Source organism: Moschus berezovskii, chromosome 28 (genome assembly GCF_049115385.1).
Source record: "Moschus berezovskii isolate FMDL1 chromosome 28, NW_MosBer_1.0, whole genome shotgun sequence".
Taxonomy (NCBI): Eukaryota; Metazoa; Chordata; class Mammalia; order Artiodactyla; family Moschidae; genus Moschus; species Moschus berezovskii.
Genome location: NC_142487.1, coordinates 28523564 through 28550700, shown reverse-complemented (window position 1 = coordinate 28550700; position 27137 = coordinate 28523564). Strand labels below are relative to the sequence as shown.

Here is a 27137-nt window from a genome sequence, read left to right as displayed (position 1 = left end):
ATGCCTCCTGCTGAACCTAACTGGCACTGGGCCCTTCAGTCTAAAGGTTGGAAGGATGAAATTGAGTACTGGAGAGGGATCAGGAGAGCCCTGAAGAGGACTGTGGCCCAGCAGCCCAGCGTGGGGTCCCTGCTGCTCCCACTCAAGGGTCACCCCACTGCCCCGTCCCCTCCCAGACAGATCCTGTACCCTCCGTCTTGTGAGACGTGTGAAGACACGTTTCTTCATGAATGTTATAATCAGGTGAGTATGTGTGACTTGGCAAATAGTCGTTTCAGAGCATCTGACCTGTGAAGACATATATACGTATGCCAGGCCTCCTCTCCCGGGCCTCCCTCTCCCGGGCCTCCCTCTCCTGGCAGCTCTGAGTCCATCCCTGGCCTCACTCGCCATTCCAGAGTCTGCTCAGCAGGCCTCATGCCGCCCTCAGCCTGCACCTCAGACGTCCTCACATTTCCCTGTGGGCTTTCTTTGCTGAGGAAAGCACACATCCCAGCTCAGCAGATGGAGAGCTGATGACAGTGTCTGACAAATCTCACACAAGGAGGCCTGAGTCTTCATAAGCCAGACGTACCTACTGAGCTGTGTGCTTTTGAAAATCTTCAAAACATGTCCCAGAGCCAAAATCAAAGGGTAGGATTTACGTTTCTTGGGCTAAAGATAACGAATGTGACAGATTACGATAGACCTGTGGCTCTCAACCTGAACCTGAAGTCGCATATAAAAGCTCATGTGTTTCAGAGGGCTGTGTGATAGACCAGTAGGAGACGGACACAGAAATGCAGATGTGGGGAGGCGTTCACGTGCTGCAAAGACAGGTGCGGAGGCGACATGCTGCTGCCCTGGCATCATTCCCAACAGGACGGAGGTGCCGCCCTGGAGCCTGCGGGGGTTCTGTCCTGTGTCCTGTTACTCTGTATTACAGAATAAAAGCTAGCTTCTTGTCATACTGAATATTGAGTGTGTTTGTCATAGTAATGATCTTGTATAAAACAAAAGTTTTTGTGTTGTATTTCTACATTATATATGTAACATTACAATATAAAAATTATTCAAATGAAGGCCCAGATCTCCGCACTCAAGTCTCAGCTACCTTAGGACATCAGCTGTTGCTGTTCTTCTCCCCTGCCTTCCAGTTTTGTTCACAGGCGGATACAACTTCATACATCTTCGAGCATGTGCATGTAGCTTGTGTGCCTCCTCTTTATACACATAATAACATGGGTCATTTCTTATGCTGGAAAGTGTTAATTGTAACTTTTACTGGCTGCATAATATTTCAGGTTTCTCTAGACTAGAAATGCAATAATATGGAAGTAGATTTATCTTAGTCTTGTTGAAAAAGTGTAGGCATGCTGTAGACCATTGCACTGGGGTTCAGGAATGAATGGATGAGATAACTTAGATGAGAATGACTACAGGACACATTTCCCACTGCCCCACGCTGAGGCAAGGGAGTCACTTTTTCTTTGGGTGGAAAGAACGGTGAAGATCCATTGAGGCACTCTTTGCTGAGTTCAGGAAGCTGGTGTGAGTTCTGCTTGTATAGACAGTCTCTCTGTGCAGCGAGATGTTGCAGGAGAGGGGGAGAGCAATGGAAGCAGAAACTGCCTCATAGTCGAAAAGCCTGAATTACCAAACCATGAGTACTTGCTATCTGCACCTCGCCCCTGGACCATAGGCTCGGGGGAAGTAAGGGAGGATTGTTGGGGAGTCTGTTGGGTCAGAGGTGGAGAGGACAGAGTCTTAAAAAGTAGGACAGAAGAGGAGAGAGGGCACGTGATCTGAGGTGTGGCAGGTTGGGTATGGTGTGGGCACCAGCCTAACACGTGCATTAATCACATGGCCGTTCCAGGCACAGTTTAGAGGTTTTTCAGTTGCACCACTGGGATTTAGTCAAACAAATACTCGCTTAGGTTTTAAGCAGACTTTAAACAAAATAGGCAAATGTATAGGAAGATGATGGTGCTAAAGCTGTTAGAAATAAGTAGACACTTGTTCCTTAAGATGCCTTTCCTCTCAAAGGTTAATGTGGCCCGAGGGTACCGAGCACACGGGCGTTTCAGCTGAGGGAGAGGAGAGTAGGTAGGAATAGGGCCGATGGTCCCTCAGGAGGGCACTGGCTGTCAGAAGAAAGGGAGGCAGGAAGATACAAACAAGAACCTTCCCTACTGCAGATGTTTGCAAGGGTTAGTGCTAAGCTGAGAAAAAGACTTTTTTACCCCTTGATCTTCATGGACCCTTGTTTCCAGGATCCAAGGCACATGTTACTCTATGGTTCTGTATGGTTCAGTTACAAGGTGGTAACTCCCTTGCTTCACGGCCTTGTTTAGATCATAAAGTGTAACAGGTTCTGAATAGCTGTCTTAGCAAATAAGTGGTTGCAACATGATAAACAGAAGTCGGGGACTCTCTTACAAACTGTTAGCTTCTGGAGTCTAAATTTCTTTGGTGACCAATCTGGTTATCTGTAACTTGTTTCCACGAGTTGGGAGGTTAACCACAGTGCACAGACTGCTTACCTGCCCTGCCTTGGCGTTCTCACAGACAAAAGCTTCATAGAATCTGGGGAACTCCGGAGCGTTGTCATTGACATCTAAGACTTTGATTGTGACAGGAACACTTCCAACCTGGGACGGATTGTCTAAAGGAAGCACACACAGTACAGGTAAATAAAAACCAAAGGTGAGGAGGATTCAGAAACGCAAGAAAGCAGCTCTTTGTTGGAGCAGGTATTTGTCTCCTCTTTCTGGTTTTTGAAGGAATGGATGAAGACCGTGGAACTATCAGTGCCGGGTTGCAGGGGTGCCTGTTGGGAGTGTGGCTGGAGCACGAGTGTGGGCAGTGTGTGTGACGTCAGGAGAACGAGCGCGGGGTGCGACCCCCGGCGGAGCAGGCATCACAGACGAATCTTAGAAAGGGGTTTTGAGTTTCTCATGTGGCTTAGACTTCAGGTTCTAGGATTGAAGGCAGGTTGCAGCACTGAGAGTGGCAGCAACAAGCTCTTTCCCTGGGAAACTGCCCAGCATCTCCGCATCAAGCTGCCATATCCTTGAGCTATGTCTGTGAGTATCTGTGCTTTTTATTTTGTGCATCTGCTGCAAGATGTGTCCTAATGTAATTGCTCCTTCACTTTACACCATTTTGGCCTACAAAAGGTTTCATAGGAACCCTGTACTTTCAGATAGTGGGGAAAACCTGTAATCAGTTCTTTGAATTACTGTTTCAGAAGATTTTAAGTTATTCATGGAATTACAGGTAACACCGTGCATTTATTTCTGCTTTTGGACTCAGGAGATATTACAGGATCAAACACACACCAAATCCACATTTTTGGCTGAGACTGAAGCTACTCACAGTCATTCATGGGGAAAAAATACCCTTTTGGTCTGTCTTCTGCGTGACAGTGCCACGCAAAGGTGATTTCACAAGCCCACTGCTGACCCTCCTGTCTTTTTCTGTTTTGGCCACCATCCCAGGAAGACCAAATAGAAATTGTAAGACACAGAAAGTACGCTTAGTAAATAATTCTATTAAATCTCAAAATGCCATGTTCTTTTGCTTCATTTTTTCCCTCAAGAATACTTATACCTTGTTTTTCCCCTAAATGTTTATATTGCTAGGTTAGCGAGAGTGCTGACATGTTTAAATTTTTCCATTATAATTTATGCTGGTGCTTGTTTATATAGGCAATGATGAAAATTTCAGAAAAATAAGAATATAAATGTGATCCATAGTCCTACCACCAGACATCTCTGTTATATATTATGTATAATGTTACATGTGTCCAAACTCTCTCTCACACACACACACACACACTGAAATTAAGAAAATAAAAAAATTTGATTTAGAAGTTTAATATTTTAGGGAAAGATTTTCCTGAAAGTCATTGAAATGTACTTTGAAATTAATTAATTGGTACATTAATTGGTATTAATGTAAACAGGATATTCTCATTTTACTGTATGACTGCACCATAATTTATTTAGTCAAACTCCTGTTATTAGACATTTAGGTATTTCCCCTCTTTTAAAATAACAATGCAGTGGACATTTTGGTACATAAATCTTTGTTAATATTATAACTAGTTCCTTAAGGTAATTATTAGAAGTAGAAGTCTTGAGAAAAAGTATGAATGTATTGGGAAATCTGAATACAAAAGATTTCTTACCAAGTTGCCCTCGTGAATGACTGTACATACCTATGCCAGTACATTAAGATTTACCATTTCCCTTAATATTCTCATAACTCCAGTCGCTCAGTTGTGTCCGACTCTGTGACCCCATGAACTGCGGTGCGCCAGGCCTCCCTGTCTATCACCAACTCCCGGAGTCCACCCAAACCCATGGGTGTTGTGAAAGAAAAAATGGAATGTAGTAGTATATAATTTGTGTTGAGATTATAATGTGTTAGTATAGGTTATTAATTTTCAGGTTTCTGTCAATAATCTTCTGTAAGATGCTTCAAATTCTCAATGCATGCGTATGTATGTGCATAGTGAGGGTGACATGTTATAAATGCTTCCTTTTCATCCGATAATAATATACTATATTGCTAGTCTTGTTAAAGATTGAAAGGCTCTTAGATTTCTCAAGCATTGCCCCTTTTCTTCATACGGAAGTAGCTCTTTAGCTTAAGGATGCTATTTTTTGTGTTGCTTTTGCACAATATGTTTGTTTTTATCTCTAGCACAGGACTAGGTATATAGAGATCCTCAATAAGTATTTGAACTAAATACATTGATTCACTTGCGTAAACCAGGATTTCCATTTCTTTCCACAAAGAATACAATTTTTGTTCCAACAGGCTCTGGAAACTTCCACTTTCTACAATGCTTATGTTTTGTCACTATATGGAGACCAGTGTATTGTTTTACTTACTCATTTCCATAGCAAGGACAGTGATATTATGCCAAGAAAACTCTTCCCTGTCAAGAGGTCTTGCAGTCATTAGGGCACCTGTTGTAATGTCCACATAGAAGAATCTTCCAGGATCGCTGCTTCTGTCAATGGAATATCTGTAGAAACGGAGATGAAATGCGTTGTCTTATTTGGGTAAGCACATTTATTCAGCGTATTACATGAGAGAACTGAGTGCAGGCTATGTGAAACAGGGCTCGTTCTGGATTATGGGCCCTGGGAAGACTGCATTCCTGTTTATCAGGTCCAAAACCACTGCCTGCCGCACCTAAAAACATCCCCAAACACAAGACAACAACAAAAAATTGTTACAGCTTCAATTTCCTCATTCAGAAAATGAAATAAAAAGGGGTGCCAAAGCCTTAGGGCAGTTTCATGCTTTCTAAAGATCAGTCTCAGCTATTTTTAAAGCTTAAAACTGTTCTAAGACTTTAGGGACACTCTGAATATCAGCCCCTGCATGTCTTTGTTCAAAACAACTTTTATTCAAATAAGTCTAGAAATGCTAAGTTAGAACTGGAAAAGATAGAGTTGTGGGGTTCTGGTTCCTGTAAGTAGTATCACCTATTGAGAAGGAAAAATTTGAATCAGGTCCTTTGTAAACATACTAATGACTGACTTGTTGGCAGACGCAGTTATGTTATTTGCTCGATGGGGTGTCCTTATCTAAGGAATGTTTTTAGCAAGATGGACCGGGGTCTGTGTAGGTTGTTTATTGTAAATAGCCTGGAATTTATGGGGCACAGCTTGCTTGAAATTGTCATGTGAGTAGTGTAGTTAATGGAGTATAAAAAGCAGATGTTACGTAAGTGAAACAGCGTTCAGGCAATGCCCTTCATTCATTGCTTATACCTTTCATATTCCGTGTGGACCAACATGCATCCTTATACAGAAAATAGAAGGATATTTACAGGCACCTACATCTGATGGTTCTAGACCTCTCTAAGGAAAGAGAAAAATTGAAAGTGTTAGTGACGGTCGTGTCCGATTTTTTGCGACCCCATGGACTGGAGCCCACCAGGCTCCTCTGTCCATGGGGTTTCCCAGGCAAGAATTCTGGAGTGGGTTGCTGTTTCCTTCTCCAGGGCATCTTTCTGACCCAAGGATAGAACTTGATTCTGTCCTTGCAAGCAGATTCTTTACCACTGAGACACCAGGGAAGCCTGAGGAAAGAGTGCTTAACTCATGCTTTGCTGTTGTTGATATCCTTTGAGTCCTTAATCACCTTGACACTGGCTAAAATCTGTAATTCCTGTTGAACCTGAGTTGGATACCTGACCCTTTGTGTTTTCTTACCTAAGTTGTCTTACATGGCCTCCATCCTGGGAGATTCACTAGGTGTGGAGGGAAGCTTAGGCATCTCTATGTTTAAAAGCCTTCTAAGGGATTTTGATGTGTAGCCATGATTGAGAACCATTCTTGAGAATCTTATGTAGTGCTTGGTAATGGGCAGTAGTTATGATTTCTGCCATCTGTTAAATACCAGGCATTTTATAGCTTCTTTTTAAATTCTGCAGCATCTCTAAGATATATTTATATATAAACATATCAACCAAGAGAAAAGGAAACGAAGACTAAGAGGAGGTAAGTCACTTTCATACAGTTACACAGCTAGTAATTTTCAGGTAAAATTACTGAAAATTTACTAAAACCTAAAATATGCATGTTTATATATAAACTATTATATATATTATAGATTGTAAATTATATATGAACACTGGAGAAGGGAATGGCAGCCCGCTCCAACATTCTTTCTTGGAGAATTCCATGGACAGAGGAGCTTGGTGGGCTAATAGTCCATGGGGCCACAGAGAGTCGGACACGACTGAGCAACTCACACTACACAACACACATGTATACATATATAAGCTGTTGTGATACATTGGGTTCAAAATTCCATTTAAAGTTGCCAGCGGGTACAAACGAACCTATTTACAAAACAGAGATGGTCACAAATGTGGAAAACAAACTCTGGTTACCAAGGGGAAGGTGGGGAGGGATAAATTGGGAGACTGAGATTGACATGTGCACATTGCTATATATAAAATAGGTAACTGATAAGGACCTGTGTATAGCACAGGGAACTCTGCTCAATATTCTGCAGTGACCCATTTGAGAATAGAATCTAAGAGAGTGGCTATATGTATAACTGATTCAGTTTGCTGTACCGCAGAAAATAATATAACATTGTAGATCAATTATAATCCAATAAAAAATTTTAAAACGTTGCCAGCAGAATTCCCTTGCAGTCCAGTGGTTAAAGACTGCAGGCTGTCACTGCTGAGGGCCTGAGTTCAGTCACAAGCCAAGTGCACAGCCCCCCAAAAAAGTTGCCAGCAATTGCAATCTGTATCTTAAAGTTGTTGAAACTGGGAGATACTGCCCTTTTGATGGCAGTAAGCAATTTCTTTAGTCTAGTGCATTGTTTTTCAAACTGAAATCAATATGGTGGGTTATGACTACTGTAGAAAGAAAATGAAATGGATATAGGTATGCCAGACTATTACTTACAGTAAGGGTAAATATTGATGGTAAAATGTTTGTTTCAATATATAGAAATACATACATATAGTTTATACCTGTGTGTATGGGGCTTCCTAGGTGGCGCTCGTGATAAAGAATCTGCCTGCCAGCGCGGGATATATGAGACATGAGTTGATCCCTGGGTTGGGAAGATCCCCTGGAGGAGGGCGTGGCGACCCACTCTAGTATTCTTGCCTGGAGAGTCCCATGGACGAAGGAGCCTGGCGTGGTATAGTCCATGGGGTCGCAAAGAGTTGGACGTGACTGAAGTGACTTAGCATGCATGTACCTGTATATATTATTTGGTAAAGCATTTTGTTTCAAGTGTGCATTTTTTCCTGTTGAGATTCAGGATGACTGTTCAGAGAACTGGGAATTAAAAGGTAAGGTGACCACTAAAGGCTGGAGAAGTTGGAATCATTTCAGTTGACACTCTCCCAAGTGTTGGGAAATTTAAATACGTGATGCTTTTGCTTCTGACCCTGTTACTGTAGCCTGGCCCTGCTCTGAATATCTTATTGTCTCATGTGCTGCTGCTAAGTCACTTCAGTCGTGTCCAACTCTGTGTGACCCCATAGACGGCAGCCCACCAGGCTCCCCCGTCCCTGGGATTCTCCAGGCAAGAACACTGGAGTGGGTTGCCATTTCCTTCTCCAATTGTCCCATGTAATCTCTACTAAAGCCTTGTGAGGTAGGTATTGTTATTATCCCTGTTTCACACGTGAGAAGCCGAAGCATGGAAAGGTTAAGGCGTTTGTCCAAGTTTGCACAACTGAGAATCAAACCTAGGCACATGAAGTGTGTGGGATGGCTTAAGGAAACAAAGTCTTCCCTCTTTTTGTAGATAGATGGAGCCATGATGGCCAACAATGGACTATTTCATAAAGAATAAACGCATGCCTACAAAATTCATTTAAAATTAATTGGAGAATTTTTTTTCCTTCTTTTTCTGGGTGTAATTAGTGATTTAAAGTCTCCTGGCTCTTTGAAGATTTGAATTTATCTTAGGAAAAAAAGCACTGGTTGGCTCCTGACAGTCTTTTATTTCAGCTCCCCCAACATGAGAAAAGCCAGCCCTTCAGCCCTCAGAGCCGGAGCCCTGGTGGCAGCTCGGCCACCGGATGGGGAGGCGGCCTGTGAGGAGCCCGCTCTCTGCAGGCACACCTAGGGTGCCGTGGCGAGGGTCGCAGACGGCCAGGGAGATGGAGTGATGGGGTCAACCAGCCGACAGGCCACCTGGCAGGGCCGCCTGCCGACTGCGCGGAGCCGCGGCGGGCCCCAGAGAGGCCGCCCTGGTCAGGCGGAGTGGGCCTGCACTGAGGCACTGAAAGCCTTCGTTGCTCTGAGCGGGACACTGGGCCGCTTTGCAGGAGCCAGGAGAACAAATTTAAAGGTGGAGATACAGATGGAAAATGCGGAAATCAGGAGACACTGGTGAATTATGTAGGTGGCTTTCCCCTCTCTAACTAGAATACTCTGACCTGCTGTGGGCCGAACAGGCGTGACATATCCACACAAAATTGCCTTTGTGAACAATGCTGGTGTTCATTGAGCTCCCTGTTTGTTTACTTGGCTGAGGACATTCTCTGAATTTAGGAGCGATTTGAAAGTAGAGTTTCATGGACAGGATCCCAGAATCCACACACACACTCCAGGAAAGCACAGAGGGGCCGGCTGTTTCCATACTGGCAGAAGCCTGTTTCAATTGCTGAATGGTCCCTGCTTGCTAGAAATTCCTCAGGCATTTATTAAAAATTTAGGTGATCCAGACATATCTTTCATGTATATAAAACTAAATCTGGAGACTTGATTTTGGGCTTTACTAGTAAATGATAACCAGCTTATATGCCTGAACACACCATAAACTTTCTAGAAATGAGATTATAAAAGCCCTGATAATGTCATATTTATGCCTATGGCTGATTAATGTTGAAGTTTGGCAGAAACCAACAAAATTCTGTAAAGCAGTTATCCTTCAATTAAAAATAATTTTAAAAAAGTCCTGATAATCTTTTTAAAAAGTTCATTGACCTTTTATCTGTAGCATTTTTAACCTGGGTGATGTGTTAATTTTTGGATGATTTAATATGTATTTTATTTTTAGGAATATGAACCTCATTTATTGGTAATTAAAATGTAGAAGATAAATTTGATAGCCAAGCAGCATATAACACATTCAAAGTATTTTAAAAGAAAATAACTTTTATAGGAAAAAAGGAGAAAATGAACCATTTGAGGAAAGATAACAGGGAAGTAATTTCCAGATGGGTTTATTAAGTGACAGCCAGAGATCTGACTTCTAGGTGCTTTTTCTCTGAGAATCCAGGATCCCCAGTATTCTGCTTGGGCCCAGGGACCATACATTGTTCTGTGGGACAGTACAGAGCCAGAGACTCTATCTGGCTGTGTGATTTCTGATCCTTCTTTCCAACCAAAATGCAGAGAGATAATTATCTCCAGTTCTGATAAGTGGAATTCTGGGATGTTAGTCTTCAGCAGACCTGTGGCTGTTGCCTTGTTCCTGGTAGTCTCTCTCTCAAGGCCTAAAGTCAGGACTCCTTTGTCGATCCAGTGTTAACACTCCCACACAGGAAGCACAGATTCAATCCTGGGTTGGAGAAGCTAAGACTCCCGCAGGCCACATGGTGCAGCCAGAAAGAAGAAAGGCCTAGAGTCTTGCCCTAGAATAAGCCCCATGGTCCCTGCTCCAGGCCTCCCGCCTGTTCACGCTTGGATTCCTGCAGACCGGGGTCTATTGGACTAGATGGGCGCCCCATATAGATTATCCCGATGCCAGCTGTCCTGCCTGGCTGGCCAACCGATGGTTTTCAACAGCTTGTCAGCTGAAGCAGCATTTTCTGTTAGCCAGACAGGCTTCCCTCACACTGTGTGCCTCCGTTGCTCCATGCCTCCAGTGGTCTAGGCCTGCTGATACTTCTCTTTCCTTCCTAGACGTGTGTTGAGATAACGACCTTGGTCCTGGATAATGCATCTTCATGCTAGGTTTGTGGGTGTGTGGGTGGGTGTGAATTTCCTTAGTTCCTGACTGCTTTCTTTCTCTTGTTTGTCATTTAATAGAGTGACTCCTGAAAAAATCAAATTTCCAATGCTTACCACTCAGGAGTCTATAGAGTCAGAATCTAGAAAAAAGATGTGGAATTATCCACTGAATATTCTCATTGACTTTTAGAAACAGGATCTGAGTTTTTCAAACCATTCTTGTTTTATTTCAAACATTTTCCCTCCATAAAGTTTTATTCTCTAAATTTTTCCCCCCAGTTCTCTGATATGAGTAGATCAATCAGAAGATAGATATGTATTCTTGGCTTTTGATATAAATGTAATATTTGTATTATAAATATAAATTTATAATAGAAGTGGTTTTATTTACTTATGTTGTTTTTGGGGGGACAATGTGATTTAACTAATTTCTTCCCATTTTATACACTTAAAAAGCTTAAGATTGAACTATCACTTGTATAAAATTGTCATAACTTATAAAGATTCGTTGCCTACTAAAAATCGGTATCAGAATTGAAACAAGATAATTTTAGCCATTTTAATGCCTGAAAACGTAAAATGTTTGCTACTTGGTTAGAGGAAGCAGATTTCCCCCACTAAGGTTAATCTCAGAAGAGAACTGTCTTTATTAAACGGCAAAAGTACATTTTCCTTCAAAATGGCACCTGGTGAGGGAAGGAGCAGCTGACAGAAAAGGCCTCTGACAAATTGAGGTGTGTTTAAACTGTGAGCTCTGCGCTAACGCCCGAGATCCATTTGTGTGGCTCTTGACAGTTAGCGTGACAGATGGCCTCAAACAGCCTTGGAAGCCTGATCTTTTGTGTCGAGCGTCAGAAGCTTGGCAGTTGCTCTGGAAGGTTGAAGTGTCAACCTGTCCACCAGCTGTTTGCTCTTTGGTTCCAGGGTCGATGGGAAGTGGCCATGGCTATAAGAGCAGCTCTCCGCCTGCTCTTGAGGGGGAAGCGTCTAGGTTGGAATCTTGATGTTCAAAACATAGAGAGGCTGATTTGTAGGTTTACAATAGAAAGTCAGTCTACGTGGCATCAGAGCTGTTGACAACAGTGGGAGTTTTCTATGTCTCTTCTTTCTATAGTATATGGAAATATGTGTTTATGTATGTTATTTTTTTCCATTTTTAAAGTAAAAATGTCAAAGGTTCAGAAAAATTAAGAGTGTACAATAATCACCGTTATATTCACCACTAAGATTCAATGCTTTGATATCTGTGTGTCTATTTGGCAATGTCTGGGGTCTTTTGGGGGCTTCCCCAATGGCTCAGTGGGTAAAGAATCTGTTTGCAGTGCTGGAGACACAGGAGGTGTAGGTTTGATCCCTGAGTTGGGAAGAGTCCCTGGAGCCTAAGGGAATGGTAGTCCACTCCAGTGTTCTTGCCTGGAGAATACTGTGGACAGAGGAGCCTGGTGGGCTACAGTCTATGGGGTCGCAGAGTCAGACTTTATAGATTGTTACAACTCAGGGGATGCTACGATTTTTTTAGCAGGTAGAGGCCAGAGATGCTGCTAAACACTGTGAAATGTATATGATGCCCCCCTCAACAAAAAATTATCTGCCCCTAGATGTCAATCCCAGGGACAGGGGAGCCTGGTGGGAGGCCATCTATGGGGTCGCACAGAGTCGTACACGACTGAAGCGACTTAGCAGCAGCAGCAGATGTCAGTAAGGCCACGACTGAGCACTGAGGGGTGTGTGTGCTGCTGAACCAGCTGACAGGGAGTTGCAGTCATAATGATACTTCACTTCTCAATAATGTGAAAAGGAAAACAAAACATTTAAAGAAAGAGTCTCCAGAGATGGAAGAAGCAAAAAGAAAAAGTGCTAGAAAATTAGATACAAGGGCAGATTCTCAGATACAAGGCACAGGTGGAATGTGTGGGAAACCTGATTGAGTTGTTGGTTACGTCCGGGTCCTTGGCAGAGATGACCTGGATGGTTGTCCCGATCGCCACGTCTTCAGGCACCTCCACAAAGTGAACGCCGGGGTCGAACACCGGGGGCTCGTCCACGTCTTCCACGCTGATGTGCACCGTGGCAGTGTCTTGAAACGGGCCCAGGCTCAGGAACCGCAGCTCGACGTGAGGGTTGGCTCCCTCCACTTTCAAGGTGTAGCTTTTCTTTCTTTCAAAACTCAGGGGCTGAAAAGTGAGGACAGGAAGATGCTTAGTTAGGAGCATATATATCAAGGTTCTAAGGGTGGATGATATTGATGGCTGGCGGGTAGTTTCCCAAATGCATTAAAACGGTGGGAAAGAGACAAGAGGACAAATCAGTGGAAATTTTTCTTTTGTTCCATGGTTCTTGCAGTTCCAACAATTTGGGTAAAGAAAGTAAAGAGGATGGTAGATGCTTCAGAAGATAGTAAAGCAAGGCAGCATGCTGATGAAGTAAGCCACTGTACCCTGGGCAAGGCTGACTTTGACTTGTCTATTGTGTAATCTGCATGGTCACCATTAGAAAGGCTTGTTCATTTGAAAAAGTGTCATGATAATTCATAGAGAGTTTGAGTTCTGTTTCAGTATATCCAAGCAACTGAGGCCTAGGCTTTTCTGTTTTTTCCCTTAAACAAAAATTCTTAAGTACAGAGGCAATAGTGATCTTTTCTAAGAACTATCAGTAAACACCTCATGAAGGTTCTTAGTGCATTGTGTCAGATCAGTATTTGTGTGTTTGGTTTATCATAGACAATCTCTTAAAAACCTGATCCAGTGCTTCATTTCACAGTTAAAGAAACGGACTCAGAGAGCTAGAAGACTGGCCAAAGCAGATGTGGTTGTCAGTGTCAGGGTGGAAGAGCTGCTTAGGGTTGTTAGATTCCTCATTCAGGGCTAATCCACAAAAGTTTAACTTTGTCTAATAACATCCCATGTCATGACGTATCACTTTTTTGGCCTTTCCTTTTTTGGATCTCTCTCTCTACCTTCAGAATATTTTTTGTTAAATACAGCACTTCAAGGCAGAAACTAGACTTGAATGCTATCTCTTTAAGGATAATCCGTTTATGTTTTTTTTAAAACTGATAAAAATGTATAAAAGTTTTAAGCAACACCTCAAAATATTAATCATTTTTTTTTCATAAAATATGCTGCATGTCAGCACATTTCATGTTAGAAAGAGGCAAGTTTCAATTTAGGCAACTAGTTTGCTTTTGAGAAACAAACAGCAGGAGGAATTGCTTTAACTAAACTTATTATTTTCAAATTCTAACCAAGATTTTTGTTTTGTTGCTGTTGTTGATTTACCACTTGTTCCATGTTTACTTAGCGCCACAGGTTGTACTCTTTGATTCTTAGAGTCCACCTTTCTCATCTGAACCAAGCAGCCATTCCTACCAGCCTCCTTGCCTCCAAAACTCCTAGTCAAAAGACAGGGTTTTCATACACAGGAAAGTCTGCCACTCAGGTTTCAATAAATCTGACGGAATAGATTTACCAATTTATTTTATTTATGCTACTCTTTTAAGTCTAAACATCTGTATTTCCTGGTAATTTATTAATACATTAAATACTTTCAGAATTCTATCCCTGTGTAGAATTAACCCAAAGTGGACACTGATTGTTTATGTTAGGTTTGAGCTAGGCAAAATATGTTGTTTCTGTAATTTTAAGTCATTTTTCTAATTTGGCATGAATTTTGTAAAAATTAAGATGTAATTTATATACCTTAAAGTTCATCTTTTTTAGTGTAAAGTTTTGCAAGTTTTGAGAAATGTATACAGTTATGCATGTGTTTCCTATGATAATTAAGATACAGAACAGTTCCATCACCCTGTTACCGCCTGACCAGTGCTGCTTTGTGGTCAAATCCCACCCCTGGCACCTACTGATCTATTTTGTGTTTCCATTACAAGATTGTCATATATATGCAGTCCTTCAGTATGTAGTCTTTTGAGTCTGGTTTCTTTCACTTAACTATGCATTTGAGATTCATCCATGTCTTTGTGAATGTGGAGTTTGTCCCTTTTATTGCCAAGTAGTATTCCGTTATATGGGTTTCCAAGGGAGTGCTAGCAGTAAAGAGCCCACCTACCAGTGTAGGAGACATAGGAGACCTGGGTTTGATCCCTGGGTTGGGAAGATCCATTATATGGATGCACCACAGTTTATCCATCCTCCAGTGGAGGGTGTTGTTCCTGATTTCTAACAGCTATGAATGAAGCCACTATGAACGTTTGTAGACAGGTTTTTGTGGAAGCATAGGTTTTCATTTCACTTGGGTAAGTACCTTCGAGTGGGATTGCAGGAGTATATGGCAAGTGTATTTCTAACTTTATAAGAAACTTCCAAACCAATTTTCAAAGTGGCTGTACCCTTTTGCATTCCCACCAGGGATGTATGCGAGTTCTAGTTGCTCCACCTCCTTGTCATCATTTGGTTTTGTCAGTTTTTCTGATGTTAGCATCCTAGTGGATGTGAGGTGGTGTCTCATGGTGGTTTTGATGGCATTTCCCCAGTGCCTAATGATGTTGAGCATCTTTATATCTTCTTGAAGAGTTCTTTATGTATTTTATATTACAATCCTTTATCAGACAGGGATTTGCAAATACTTTTTCTCAATCTTTGATTGTTTTTTCACTCTTTTATCAGTGATGAGAAGAAACTCTTAATTTTGATAAAATCTCATATCACTTTTTATCTTGTAGATTGGGGTTTTGGTGTCGTATCTAAGAAATCACCTAACTAGGGTCACAAAGTTTTCTCCTATATTTTCTTCTAGAAATTTTATAGTTTTAGTTTTTTATATTTAGATAGATTATCTAAATTTCTTTTTATAGGTAAGAATCAAGGTTCTCTTTTATTTATTTATTTTTTTGGATACAGATGTCCAATTTTTCTAGTCCTGTCTGTTGAAAGACTACAGTTAGTTTTTAATTATTGTTAAAATTTATTTTTAAATAACTTACTTGAAGTGAAAGTCGCTCAGTCCTGTCCAACTCTTTGTGACCCCATGGACTATACAGTCCATGGAATTCTCCAGGCCAGAATACTGGAGTGGGTAGCTTTTCCCTTCTCCAGGGGATCTTCCCATCCCAAGGATCGAACCCAGGTCTCCCCCATTGCAGGCAGATTCTTTACCAACTGAGCCATAAAGGAAGCCTAAATAAGTTACTTAGTCATTTTATATTATTTAATATTATTGTATCCCTTAAGTAATTTTATTGCTTAAGATTTAAAGAAAATATTGCCTTAATACCTTAAACTTTAAATTGCCCATAATTGATATATGAGTTTGACATTTCTCTCTTGAAAAGTTTTTTAACTTGTTTTTACATATTTAAATAGTAAATAAAAGAGTAGAAATGTCTGAGACCCCTGGTTAAATTCAAGAAATTTCCTAGAGTTGGAGCACATAAAAATCAAGTCATTGTATCCTTGAAAACTGAGTAAAGAAAATTATGTCCGAAAATAGGAACGCGGTTCCCCTAGGCAGAGTCAGTCATCGCCTCTTCTTCGCCCACAGCGCTTTGTCTTACTTCCGTTATGGCTGTTCTTACTTTGGATTATAAACATTTCTTTCTGTGTTAGTTGCCTTCATGATACTAAAGGGCAAAGACTATGATTTAGTCAGATTTTTATTCCCCAGTGCCTCAGTTCAGTTCAGTTCAGTCGCTCTGTCGTGTCCGACTCTCTGCGACCCCATGAATCACAGCACGCCAGGCCTCCCTGTCCGTCACCAACTCCCGGAGTTCACTCAAACTCATGTCCATCGAGTCGGTGATGCCATCCAGCCATCTCATTCTCTGTCGTCCCCTTCTCCTCCTGCCCCCAATCCCTCCCAGCATCAGAGTCTTTTCCAGTGAGTCAACTCTTCGCATGAGGTGGCCAAAGTATTGGAGTTTCAGCTTTAGCATCAGTCCTTCCAATGAACACCCAGGATTGATCTCCTTTAGAATGGACTGGTTGGATCTCCTTGCAGTACAGGGGAGTCTCAAGTGCCTAGGGAGGTCTTAAAACCCCAAAATGCTGTTACATTGTATAGTGCAAACGTCTGTCAACGTATTAACGTATACTAGTTGAGTGGCGATATATATAGATGTTTTATTGCTATATTTCAGTGATTGAATGATATAAATTTTTTCATATTTTGACATTTTGGATATAGAGTTGCTTCTGCAATCGATGGCACCCTGTAACTTCTGTAGGAGGCGGGATGTAGTTGTCAGGGGCTAGGCTGGCTAAACCTGCTCAAAGTCATCAATGTTGTACTTCATTTGAGTTCTGTGCGTGTTGGTAATACATGTGTTGAATTTTGCTGCCTTCTCAAATGTCTTTAAGAAGATTGTGTTATGATTCAACACTGAAACAAAAGTTGCTGTGTGGGCAAAATGACACGGAAGCAGCAGCACTGACGTTAGTGAAGCAAATGTGTCCGTGTTTGCAAGAGCTTTCCCGTGACTGCAGACCGAGGAGTAAGAAAGCACTGCGCCACTAAAGTTAGAGTTTTTTTTTTTTTTTTTAACGTGATACCTAAAACAATGATGAGAATTCATGGCACCTTAGGTTTGATAAAATACAAAAGTTTTCTGCTTTGTGGCCTAAGAGGGGAGTGGACTGGAAACAGTTTATTGAATGCTGGAAGATGGAAGACACAGTGAAGGCATAAGATCATGCTCATACATAGAATAAAGAATATTCTGAAAATTAAATATTTCAGGTTATCTTTGAAGCATTTAAATTAAGAGACTGAAAATCAATTGGTTGATTACTTGAAAGCCAAAAAGACCTAAGGTACTGAGTAGTTATCAGTGTGGTTTTATGAAGATCCAATTCTATCAATGCAACTTAATTTCTCTTTTTGAAAAACTATGTGCTATTTTAGACAAATAATAAGCCTGAGAGAAATAAATCAAAAGCAGAACTTTTGTTTCAATTTTACATGACATTATTAATGATAAAGTAGGAAGATGGGTATGGATCGGGCATCTGAGTGACTGTTGTTCCAAAAGTATAGATTGATTAGTCAATAGCCTCTAAAGTATTTATTATATTTGACTTGTCCATCTACTCAACTTATTGACCTCTTTCTTAATTCCATTTTCTGACACCTCATAAGTTCAGAAGAGAAATCCAAGTGACCTTGGCAAAACTGATAAATATTTTGATTAAACATGGATATAGTTTTAGCAATGACAATGAAAGACAGTGTTCTGTCTTATGAAATCTAATCTTTTCTCCAGGTAACGGAGCTGGAGAAGCGACATTTTGAGATTCCTTTAAGATACAGCCATACCACTGTGACCAATCTCATTATATACAAAATTGTAATAGTTAATATTCTTTAAATTAATGGCTTACAGTAAGGTCTGAGATATATTCTAGTAATTTGATATAAATTAATAGTATTGTATAATTATTAAGGGGGCATCCCTGGTGGCTCTGCCTGTAATGCAGAAGATGGTAAAGAATGTGCCTGCAGTGCAGGAGCCGTGGCTTCTATCCCTTGGTCGGGAAGATCCCCTGGAGTAGGAAATTGCAACCCACTCCAGTATTCTTGCCTGGGAAATCCATGGACAGAGGAACCTGGTGGGCTACAGTCCGTGGGATTGCAGAGTTGAATTAAATATTATTTTAAGATATAAAATTTAAAATATACTGAAACCTCAAAAATTATTTTTTTGATTGCTTAATTTTTTAAAGATAATTTTTGCCTTAAAGAGACAATACTTATCCAAAACTTTGAACTTTTACCTTGTTGATAGTTACCAGTCACGGTAAGCAATGTATTATTAATTTATAATGAGGCATGCCACACAGGGGAACCAGAGATCACACTGCCAGCATCCATTGGATCATTGAAAAAGTGAAAGAATTCCAGAAAAACATCTACTTCTGCTTTATTGACTATGCCAAAGCCTTTGATTGTGTAGATCACAACAGACTGTGTAAAATTCTTCAAGAGATGGGAATACCAGACCACCTGACCTGCCTCCTGAGAAATCTGGATGCACGTCAAGAAGCAACAGTTAGAACTGGACGTGGAACAACAGACTGGTTCCAAATTGGGAAAGGAGTGCGTCAAGGCTGTATATTGTCACCCTGCTTATTTAACTTATATGCAGAGTACATCATGGGAAATGCTGGGCTGGAGGAAGCACAAGCTGGAATCAAGATTGCCGGGAGAAATATCAATAACCTCAGATACACAGATGACACTACCCTTATGGCAGAAAGTGAAGAAGAATTAAAGAAAGTGAAAGAGGAGAGTGAAAAAAGCTGGCTTAAAACTCAACATTCAAAAACTAAGATCATGGCATCTGGTCCCATCACTTCATGGGAAATAGATGGGGAAACAATGGAAACAGTAAGAGACTATTTTTGGGGGGCTTCAGAATCACTGCATATGGTGACTGCAGCCATGAAATTAGACACTTGCTCCTTGGAAGAAAAGCTATGACAAACCTAGACAGCATTAAAAAGCAGAGACATTACTTTGCCAACAAAGGTCTGTCTAGTCAAAGCTATGGTTTCTCCAGTAGTCATATATGGATGTGAGAGTTGGACTATAAAGAAAGCTGAGCGCTGAAGAACTGATACTTTTGAACTGTGGTCTTGGAGAAGACTCTTGAGAGTCCCTTGGACTGCAAGGAGATCCAACCAGTTCATCCTAAAGGAAATCAGTACTGAATATTCATTGGAAGGACTGATGTTGAAGCTGAAACTCCAATACTTTGGCCAGCTGATGAAGAACTGACTCATTTGAAAAGACCCTGATGCTGGGAAAGATTGAAGGCAGGAGGAGAAGGGGACGACAGAGGATGAGATGGTTGGATGGCATCACCAACTCGATGGACATGAGTTTGAGCAAACTCTGGGAGATGGTAAAGGACAGGGAGGCCTGGCCTGCTGCAGTCCATGGGGTCACAAATAGTCAGAACAACTGAGCGACTGAAGTGACTGACATAATAGGGGGGCATTCTTCATCTTATCATACAGTGACTTTGTATTATTATTTCTAATGACCTTTTATAATATTTTATTAATCCTCAAAGAATATGAATAAAATAAACTGCAATATTTAAATTACGCCCAAATTTATATGATGATCCCAAAATTAATGTCAGCATTTTGTACAGTTTTGAGGTCACTGTGTGCCAGTTACAAAGATTTCTGGCTGGAGGAATGCTGGATATATCTGTTCTTTTGCTGTACTTGATTGCACTTTCCATAAATACAGGACAAAGGTGAGCTCTTCCTCCTTTCCTTCTAAAACAGCGTTAACTCAGCTCTATGGGACAGTGTAGACTAAGGTTATTATTAAACACGTTAACTCATGCCACAGTCTGTTATGACTTCATTGCTTTTGTCAGGGCCATCAGTGATCTCCATGTTCGTAAAGCCTGTGATGATTTTCAGTGTTCTTGTGAGTCCTTGAGCGGCGTTTATCACCAGCACCACTTTGCTGTCTTGGGAAGTGTCTCCCTGCCTTCCAGGACGCTGCAGTCTCCTGGTGTTCCTCCGCTTGCCTGGCGCCCCCCCCCCCGGTCTCTGCTGGCCTCGCCACGTTGGGGCGCCGCAGGGCTCCCTTCACTGCTCTGTGCTCTAGTGATGCTCAACCCTGGGGCATAGTATTATCGCTTTTTTACTTGCTTTAAGCACCATTTATGACTCTCACATTTATATTTCTCACTCAGAACTCTCCTCCAAATTACAGAACTCCTATAACCAACAGTGACTGTGTATCTCCACTTAGGTGTCTAATGGACATTGCCGCATGCCCAGGACTGAATCCCAGTACATCCCCATCTCACTTAGGGCCAGCTCTATTCTCTCTGATGCTCAACTGACTCCTCTTTTTCTTCCAAACACATTGAATGAGGATGTGAAAGAAAAAGAGGAGGACTGTTAGCCCTACTTTCAAGATAGATTCAGATTCTGACCACTTCTCACTGCCTCCATTCCCAATAGCCTAGACCACGCCATCATCCTGTCTTACCTGGGTTATCACAAGAGCACCCCAGCTGGTCTCCCCATTTCCATTCTTGCCCCATTATGGTCTTTTCCCAACACAGATTACACAGTAATTACTTCATAGTAGAAGTCCAGTGATGTCACCCATGTGTTAAAATCCTCCAGTTCTCCACTTTAGTCAGATAAAAACCCAGCGCCCTTCCATCTGCATACACGGTCCTAACACAGTCCGGCCCCTTGTTTCTTTGCTGACCTCATCTCCTGCTTCTCGAACCTTAGAAAGCCCCTTTCTGTTCTTAAAGCGAGCCAGGCAGAGCGCCACCTCAGGGCCAGGGCTCCGGCTGTCCCTTTGTCTGGAACTCTTTACCTACCTGTCCGCTTGTCCACGGGGCTGCCATTTACGGATCTCACCGAGAGTCATTTGTGGGGCTCCTCCTAGGGTTGTGCGTCGTCAGTCTGCCCAACTCTCTGCTGCAACTCTGCCTACTTCTTCTTTTATATATTTAGTCATTTGGCTGCACCTGGCCCTGGTTGCATCCTACGGGATCTTTGGTTGCAGTACGTGGGATCCAGTTCCCTGACCAGGGATCTCTGCATTGGGAACACGGAATCTCAGCTACTGGACAGCCAGGGATGTCCCGACTCTGCCCACTTTAAGTCTTTGCATAAATGTCACTTCTATGTGAGGCCAATCCCAAGCATGAAATTAAATTTGAAGTCATGCTGACTCTTCTGATCTTACTCCCTCCTGCACAGCACTTACTACTTTCTAATATACTACTTTATTGACTTACTTGCTATTTTGATAGTCTTCTTCCGCTTATAGAATGTAAATTTCAAGAAGGCAGAGGTTTTTTGTCATTTTATTTACTTTCTACATTAAATGCAGTGCCTGGCACATAGGTAGGCACTCAACAAATGTTTATTGAAGAAATAATTTAAGATATCTTGGGTTTTAAAGTGTATTTGAAATAGAAGAAAAGGAAGATTAAATGAATACTTTTTTGAATTAATATATTTTATCAGATATATTTATTAGGATGTTAAAATTTTAATTTTATTAGGTTCTGTCTTTCAGCTGAGTATATACATATGTGCTTTATGCCACAGAATTGATAGCTTACATTTAGGAAATGTATTAACTTACTATGAAGCAGAGAATTTCAAGTGGTGACATCACTCAGCAGCTATGTTTGATGAAGCCTTTCCAAGTCTAATTAGCGTCCGTGGGTCTTTACATAGCAATTTAAAAATCCCTGAGTGTTATTTATTGATTAATAATAATAGGATAGTTTGCTTTATTATTATAGTTTACTGTGGTAAAAATGAGGTTATTCAAATGCAGATATTGGTTAAGTCATTAACATTATTAGGGAATTAAGCTACGACAGGTTTTTTTTAAGTGGCTAAGTAGTGAGCTTTTTCATGCTGTTCATGGGGTTCTCAAGGCAAGAATACTGAAGTGGTTTGCCATTCCCTACTCCAGTGGACCACATTTTGTCTTGGGCTCTTGGCTCCAGAATTACTGCAGATGGTGATTACAGCCATGAAAGAAGCCTGCTCCTGGGAAGAAAAGCTATGACAAACCTAGACAGCGTATTAAAAAGCAGAGACATTACTTTGCCAACAAAGGTCTTTCTAGTCAAACCTATCGCTTTTCCAGTGGTCATGTGTAGATGTGAGAGTTAGACTATAAAGAAAGCTGAGTGCCGAAGAATTGATGCTTTTGAACTGTGGTGTTGGAGAAGACTCTTGAGAGTCCCTTGGACTGCAAGGAGATCCAACCAGTCCATCCTAAAGGAGATCAGTCCTGAATATTCACTGGAAGGACTGATGCAGAAGCTGAAATTCCAATATTTTGGCCACCTGATGAAGAACTGACTCATTTGAAAAGACCCCGATGCTGGGAAAGATTGAAGGTGGGAGGAGAAGGGGACGACAGAGGATGAGATGGTTGGATGGCATCACCAACTCGATGGACATGAGTTTGAGTGAGCTCCGGGAGTTGGTGATGAACAGGGAGGCCTGGTGTGCTGCAGTCCATGGGGTCGCAAAGAGCTGGACACGACTGAGCGACTGAACTGAAGTGAAGGGTACCCTTCCTGTAAAATGATGACATAGCCAGTGTTTACATGTGAACGAAAGGAGTAAGGGGTTTTCTTTTTGTTGTTTCGTCTGTGTTTTGGGGCTTGATGTGCAGCACATAGGATCTTTAGTTCTTTGAACAGGGATTGAACCCGCACACCTTGCCCTGGGTCTTCCTAGGTGGCGCTAGTGGTAAAGAATCCGCCTGCCAATGCGGGAGACACGGGAGATGCGGGTAGATCGATTCCTGAGTTGGGAAGGTCACCTGGAGAAGGAAATGGCATCCCAGGCGAGTATTCTTGCTGGGCTAATCCCATGGACAGAGGAGCCTGGGGGCTCCAGTCCGTGGGGTCGCAAAAAGTTGGACGCGACTGAGCAACTGACCTGGCACACGCCCTTGCCTTTGAAGCTGGAGTCTTACGCACTGGGCTGCCAGGAAAGTCCAAGAAGTTTTTTTTTTCTTAACGATAAGAAAGTGTTTATCAGAGGATTTAAAGCAATGGTATTAATAATATGACGGTCCTTACTAATACTGCACACACGCTCAGAGCCGCCCCTGAAATGACTTGGAAGGAGGAGCTCAGTTACCTTCTTCACCGTTATGATGCCCACTTGGAAGCTGGGATCCGTGCTGATGTCGAATGCATCTGCGCCGTCCCCATCCACGATCGTGTACTTCATCTCCGCGTTGACTCCTTCGTCCAGGTCCTTGGCAAACACCCTCCCCACAGTCGAGCTAACTGGAGCTGATTCCAGCACACTCATTTGGTAATGTTCTGTGAAGAAGTCAGAACATGCGGTTTTTGTAACCTGTCACTACACAAAAAAACGCCTCCCCCGTATCACATCACATCCGCCACGCTGTGCAAAACGTCCTTTTCATCATCCAAAGTTAAAACTTGAGTTCTACCGATGGAAAAACTGAGATCCAGAGGGCTAAGCAGACGTTACTGGGTGTCGGGTGAGGAGGGGCCAAACTACGTCGATCATAATCCTAGGAGTAGGACAGGACAAAAGCAAAAATACTGCTCACCTCAGTGAATGTACCTCCAGGGTGGTAGGAAGTACCTTGCTTTCCAGTCTTCACTGGCCCCCCGGTGTTAATTCTGTTGCGGTCACAAAGTGCACGTGTGTCCTGTTTGTGTTTCAGAGGCACACGTGTTCCTCTGTGGCCCGGCCAGCACGCCGAGCGCCCGTCTGTGAGCAGCTGCCCACGTTCGGTGCTGATCAGCGCCCTGCAGAGAAGGCCTGGACCCGGAGCCCCGCTCTGCCGGCCTCCGTGCTGGCCGCCCATCAGGGTGTCTGCACCGGGGCCTGTGCCCCGGCGGCGTCTTCACGGATACACCTCGGTGCTTCTCGTTCTCCTTTCTGGACGAGAACACCCCCAGGGTTCTCACCCGTGTGGGGAGCTCAGAGCCGGTGATGTTCTTTTCAGCCTGATAGCCCGAGTCCACTCGTTCAGTTCATCTCCACGGAGTAGCGTTTTCATCAACTTGCCTCCTCTGGGGCTCTGCTCTCTGACGCTCCTCACCCTCCTGTCGGTCATGGCGGGATGACGACAGACCCAGTCAAACAGCCACACCCTCGGTAGATGCGCGGTGCCTCTGTTCTCGTGCATATTGCAGGCTGCGGGGTGCGACCCTGGGAAGTCGGGGTGTGAGCGCCGCCTTCTCACAATGACCTGGGGGCTGACGGCAGCCAGCCCGCGCTCAGCAGCCTCCCTCGCTCGGGAGGAGAAACGATGCCTGTTCTTCACCGATGTGAGCCAGGAAGTGGCTAATGTCTGTGCTAAACTGCAGGCGCTTGAATTTCATGATCTCTGCATTCTCTTCCAAAGTTGTTGATGGAGCAGACTCTGCTACTGCAGAACATGTTTGGGAAAAACAGTTTTCTCCGGGAAAGTGAGGTGTTCTGTGTCAAACATCTTGTCCGTACAGTTTCTACACATAATGCATTATTTTAGAAATAAGTAGCCTGAGGTCTTGATATTCCATTATATTTGGTTAAATTAAAGGTGACTGAGCTTCTTCAGTATAAAATAGGAGGTGTGTTCTTGTGTCAACAACCCCTAATCAGTTATGATAATATTTGTGAAAAAGAAGGAAAGCAGGATTCAATATCTTTCCTACAATAGGTCCAAATCTATATGAACTGTGCAATAACTTAGCTCTTCTCTTTCTGCCTTCTTGGAGATTCTGTCTGGTGTCAGATTACGAAGCCAGAGGACAGTTCAGGGATGTTCAAGAATCTGTAGTCTAGTGTGCAGTGTGAGCCGTTCATGAAAGAGTAGAGATGGGTCAGCAGAGCACATAAGGAGCCAAGCCATATGGCATTTCATGAACTGTTTGATGATGCTCCAGTCTTCTGAACTGTAGCCAATCAGCTTAGTAACCTCCTTGTACATATCACCTGTAAAACACTCATCTGGTATGTTGTCTTTTGGTTTCATGAAATCTCATGGGGACTCTATGGATACCAGTTGTATGTAAATATTTGAATTTTATCCCTGTGTTTACATGGATGAATGGTTTACCCACAGTGTAGCTTTTCAGCAGATGGTCTGGCTTGGCTCTGTTGTGGTTCAGTTGATCCTGATCCCCCTGGCTGAGTGTCTCACCTGGATTTGAGTCCGCTGCTCTCACCTCTCCGATTGCTGCCTCTAGAGTCTGCTTCTCCAGTTCACGTCTTCGTTCCCAGTCTCCTTTCCACAGTCACAGCTCTGTACTGCACCTTCCTTAACCCAGCCCGACCGTCCTGCTGTCGCTTCACGTTCACGGCAGGGTTTGTCTTCCTCCTTGCCTGCCCGCCCCTAGTTCCGCTCGGTACCCTCTGTTTCTCCCTGTCGCCCAGACCTAGAACATCATTGTTATCTTTGACTCCACCTTCCCTTAGCCAAGAAATCAGAGATAGAAATCCAGGTTTTCTCATTTGTCGCATTCCACTTCTGCTGTTTCCTTACACTCTTATCGGTTCAAATCGGGACCGTGTAAAAGCCCCCATCAGACACTCCTGCTTCTAGTCTCCATTCCGGCCAACCAGTGCTCTCCGTGGCTATCAGGTTAGCCTTTCTTTATGTCTCTCACTTGCTCAAAAACTTTGCAGCGACTCCATTAGAAATGGGACGTTTGAAACACTAAACAGCAGGTCTTCATTTTTGGGATCTTTGAACATAAAACTACACTTGCAGCTTTATTTCTTGGGCTTTATACCCCATACCTAGAATGTTGCTCGAAACAAAAATTTTTTAAGTGAATGAACAGCTTCCCCCTTCTGGAATGTTTTCTTTTTTTTTTTCCTGTTTGACTCTGTTATATTCTTCAATACCTGGTTGAACTCTCATCCTTTTATTAAGTTTTTACTCATCTTGGTTTATTGAGAAGGCGCCATTCTGCACTAACCAGTTGGCATAGCAGATGCTGCTTCCTGCTTAAATTTTGATGAATAGCAAGTATATGTACTCCCAAGTGGACTTAAAGCTTCACAAGGTCAGGGACTTTGCTTCAGCAATCTTGTGCCCCTCATGCCTAGGGCCCTTACAAAGCAAACGCTCAGTGCCTGCTATGAGTTGAGGGGTTCAGTGAGCCGATGGGCCACTCTGTTCACCACCAGCTTAGGCTTAGTGTCCCTGCATGCATTCTCAACAGGCACACAAAATCGATTCTTGTTGGAGAGAGGTGAAAAAAACCTTAGATATTACAAGTCTAAAGTTCATCCCTACCCAACAAAATCTTCTTGTTTAATATTTAGTTGTATGTGGGAGCGGTCAGGGCATGACACTCCAGGAATAAAAGGGTCTAAAGGGCTCTGGAGGGAGGTGATAGTGAGAAATGGAGAAACGCTGGTTCAGTGCTCCGGGACGCTGGATCTAGGCGGGAAATGGCGACGTGAGAATTGCATGATAAATGTCAGAAAGGGACCCAGGAGTGGCTGAACTCAAAGAGGGACTCAGACCGGCCTTTCCCTTTCGCCTCCGCCACAGCCTCGTCCCTCTGACTTGAGAGCTGCACGCTCGCCAGTCGGGTACTCACTCTGGGGGAAGCGGGGCGGGTTGTCGTTGACGTCTGAGAGGGTGATGTTGACAGCCGTGGTCCCCGCCAACCCTCCGAGCTGCCCTCCCATGTCCTTGGCTTGGATGATCACCTCATAGTACTCTTTGGCTTCTCGGTCCATGTTCATGAGTGCAGTCCTAATTACACCTGCAGGACAGAAACCAGCTTTGTTTTGAAAAGCAAAACCACCAGTTCCCTTTTAAAGACTGGCTTCTAGGCTTCTCCCTGTGCCTTACAAGGCACCTGTTCACTGCACTTGAGGTCAGAATGTCGTTTTAGCTCAGTTGTGTCCAACTTTCTGCAACCCCATGGTCTGTACCCCGCCAGTTTCCTGTGTCCATGGGATTTCCCAGGCAAGAATACTGGACTGGGTTGCCATTTCCCTCTCCAAGGGATCTTCCCAAGCCAGGGATCAAACGCGTGCCTCCTGCATTGCAGGCAGATTCTTTACCACTGAGCCATCAGGGAATCCCCAGCTTTAAAAAAAAATGCTGTGTTTAAACAAAGGGTGAGTGAGTAAAGACTGTTCCAGCCGGAAGAGCTTCAGCTCCGTTCAGTTCAGTCGCTCAGTCGTGCCCGACTCTTCACGACCCGACGGACCGCAGCACACCAGGCCT

General features: G+C 42.9%; 1 protein-coding gene across 1 annotated transcript in view; it reads right to left on the bottom strand.

Moving 5' to 3' along the window:
- CDH20 (cadherin 20) overlaps positions 1-27137 on the bottom strand; it is a 52993-nt gene that overhangs the window by 12035 nt on the left and 13821 nt on the right. Inside the window, exons 4-8 of the mRNA XM_055416836.2 lie at positions 26500-26667; positions 23060-23247; positions 12363-12616; positions 4881-5017; positions 2523-2644 (exon numbers count right to left, since the gene is read on the bottom strand). Coding sequence (XP_055272811.2) covers positions 2523-2644; positions 4881-5017; positions 12363-12616; positions 23060-23247; positions 26500-26667 — 869 coding nt within the window. The remainder of the gene's footprint in view (positions 1-2522; positions 2645-4880; positions 5018-12362; positions 12617-23059; positions 23248-26499; positions 26668-27137) is intronic.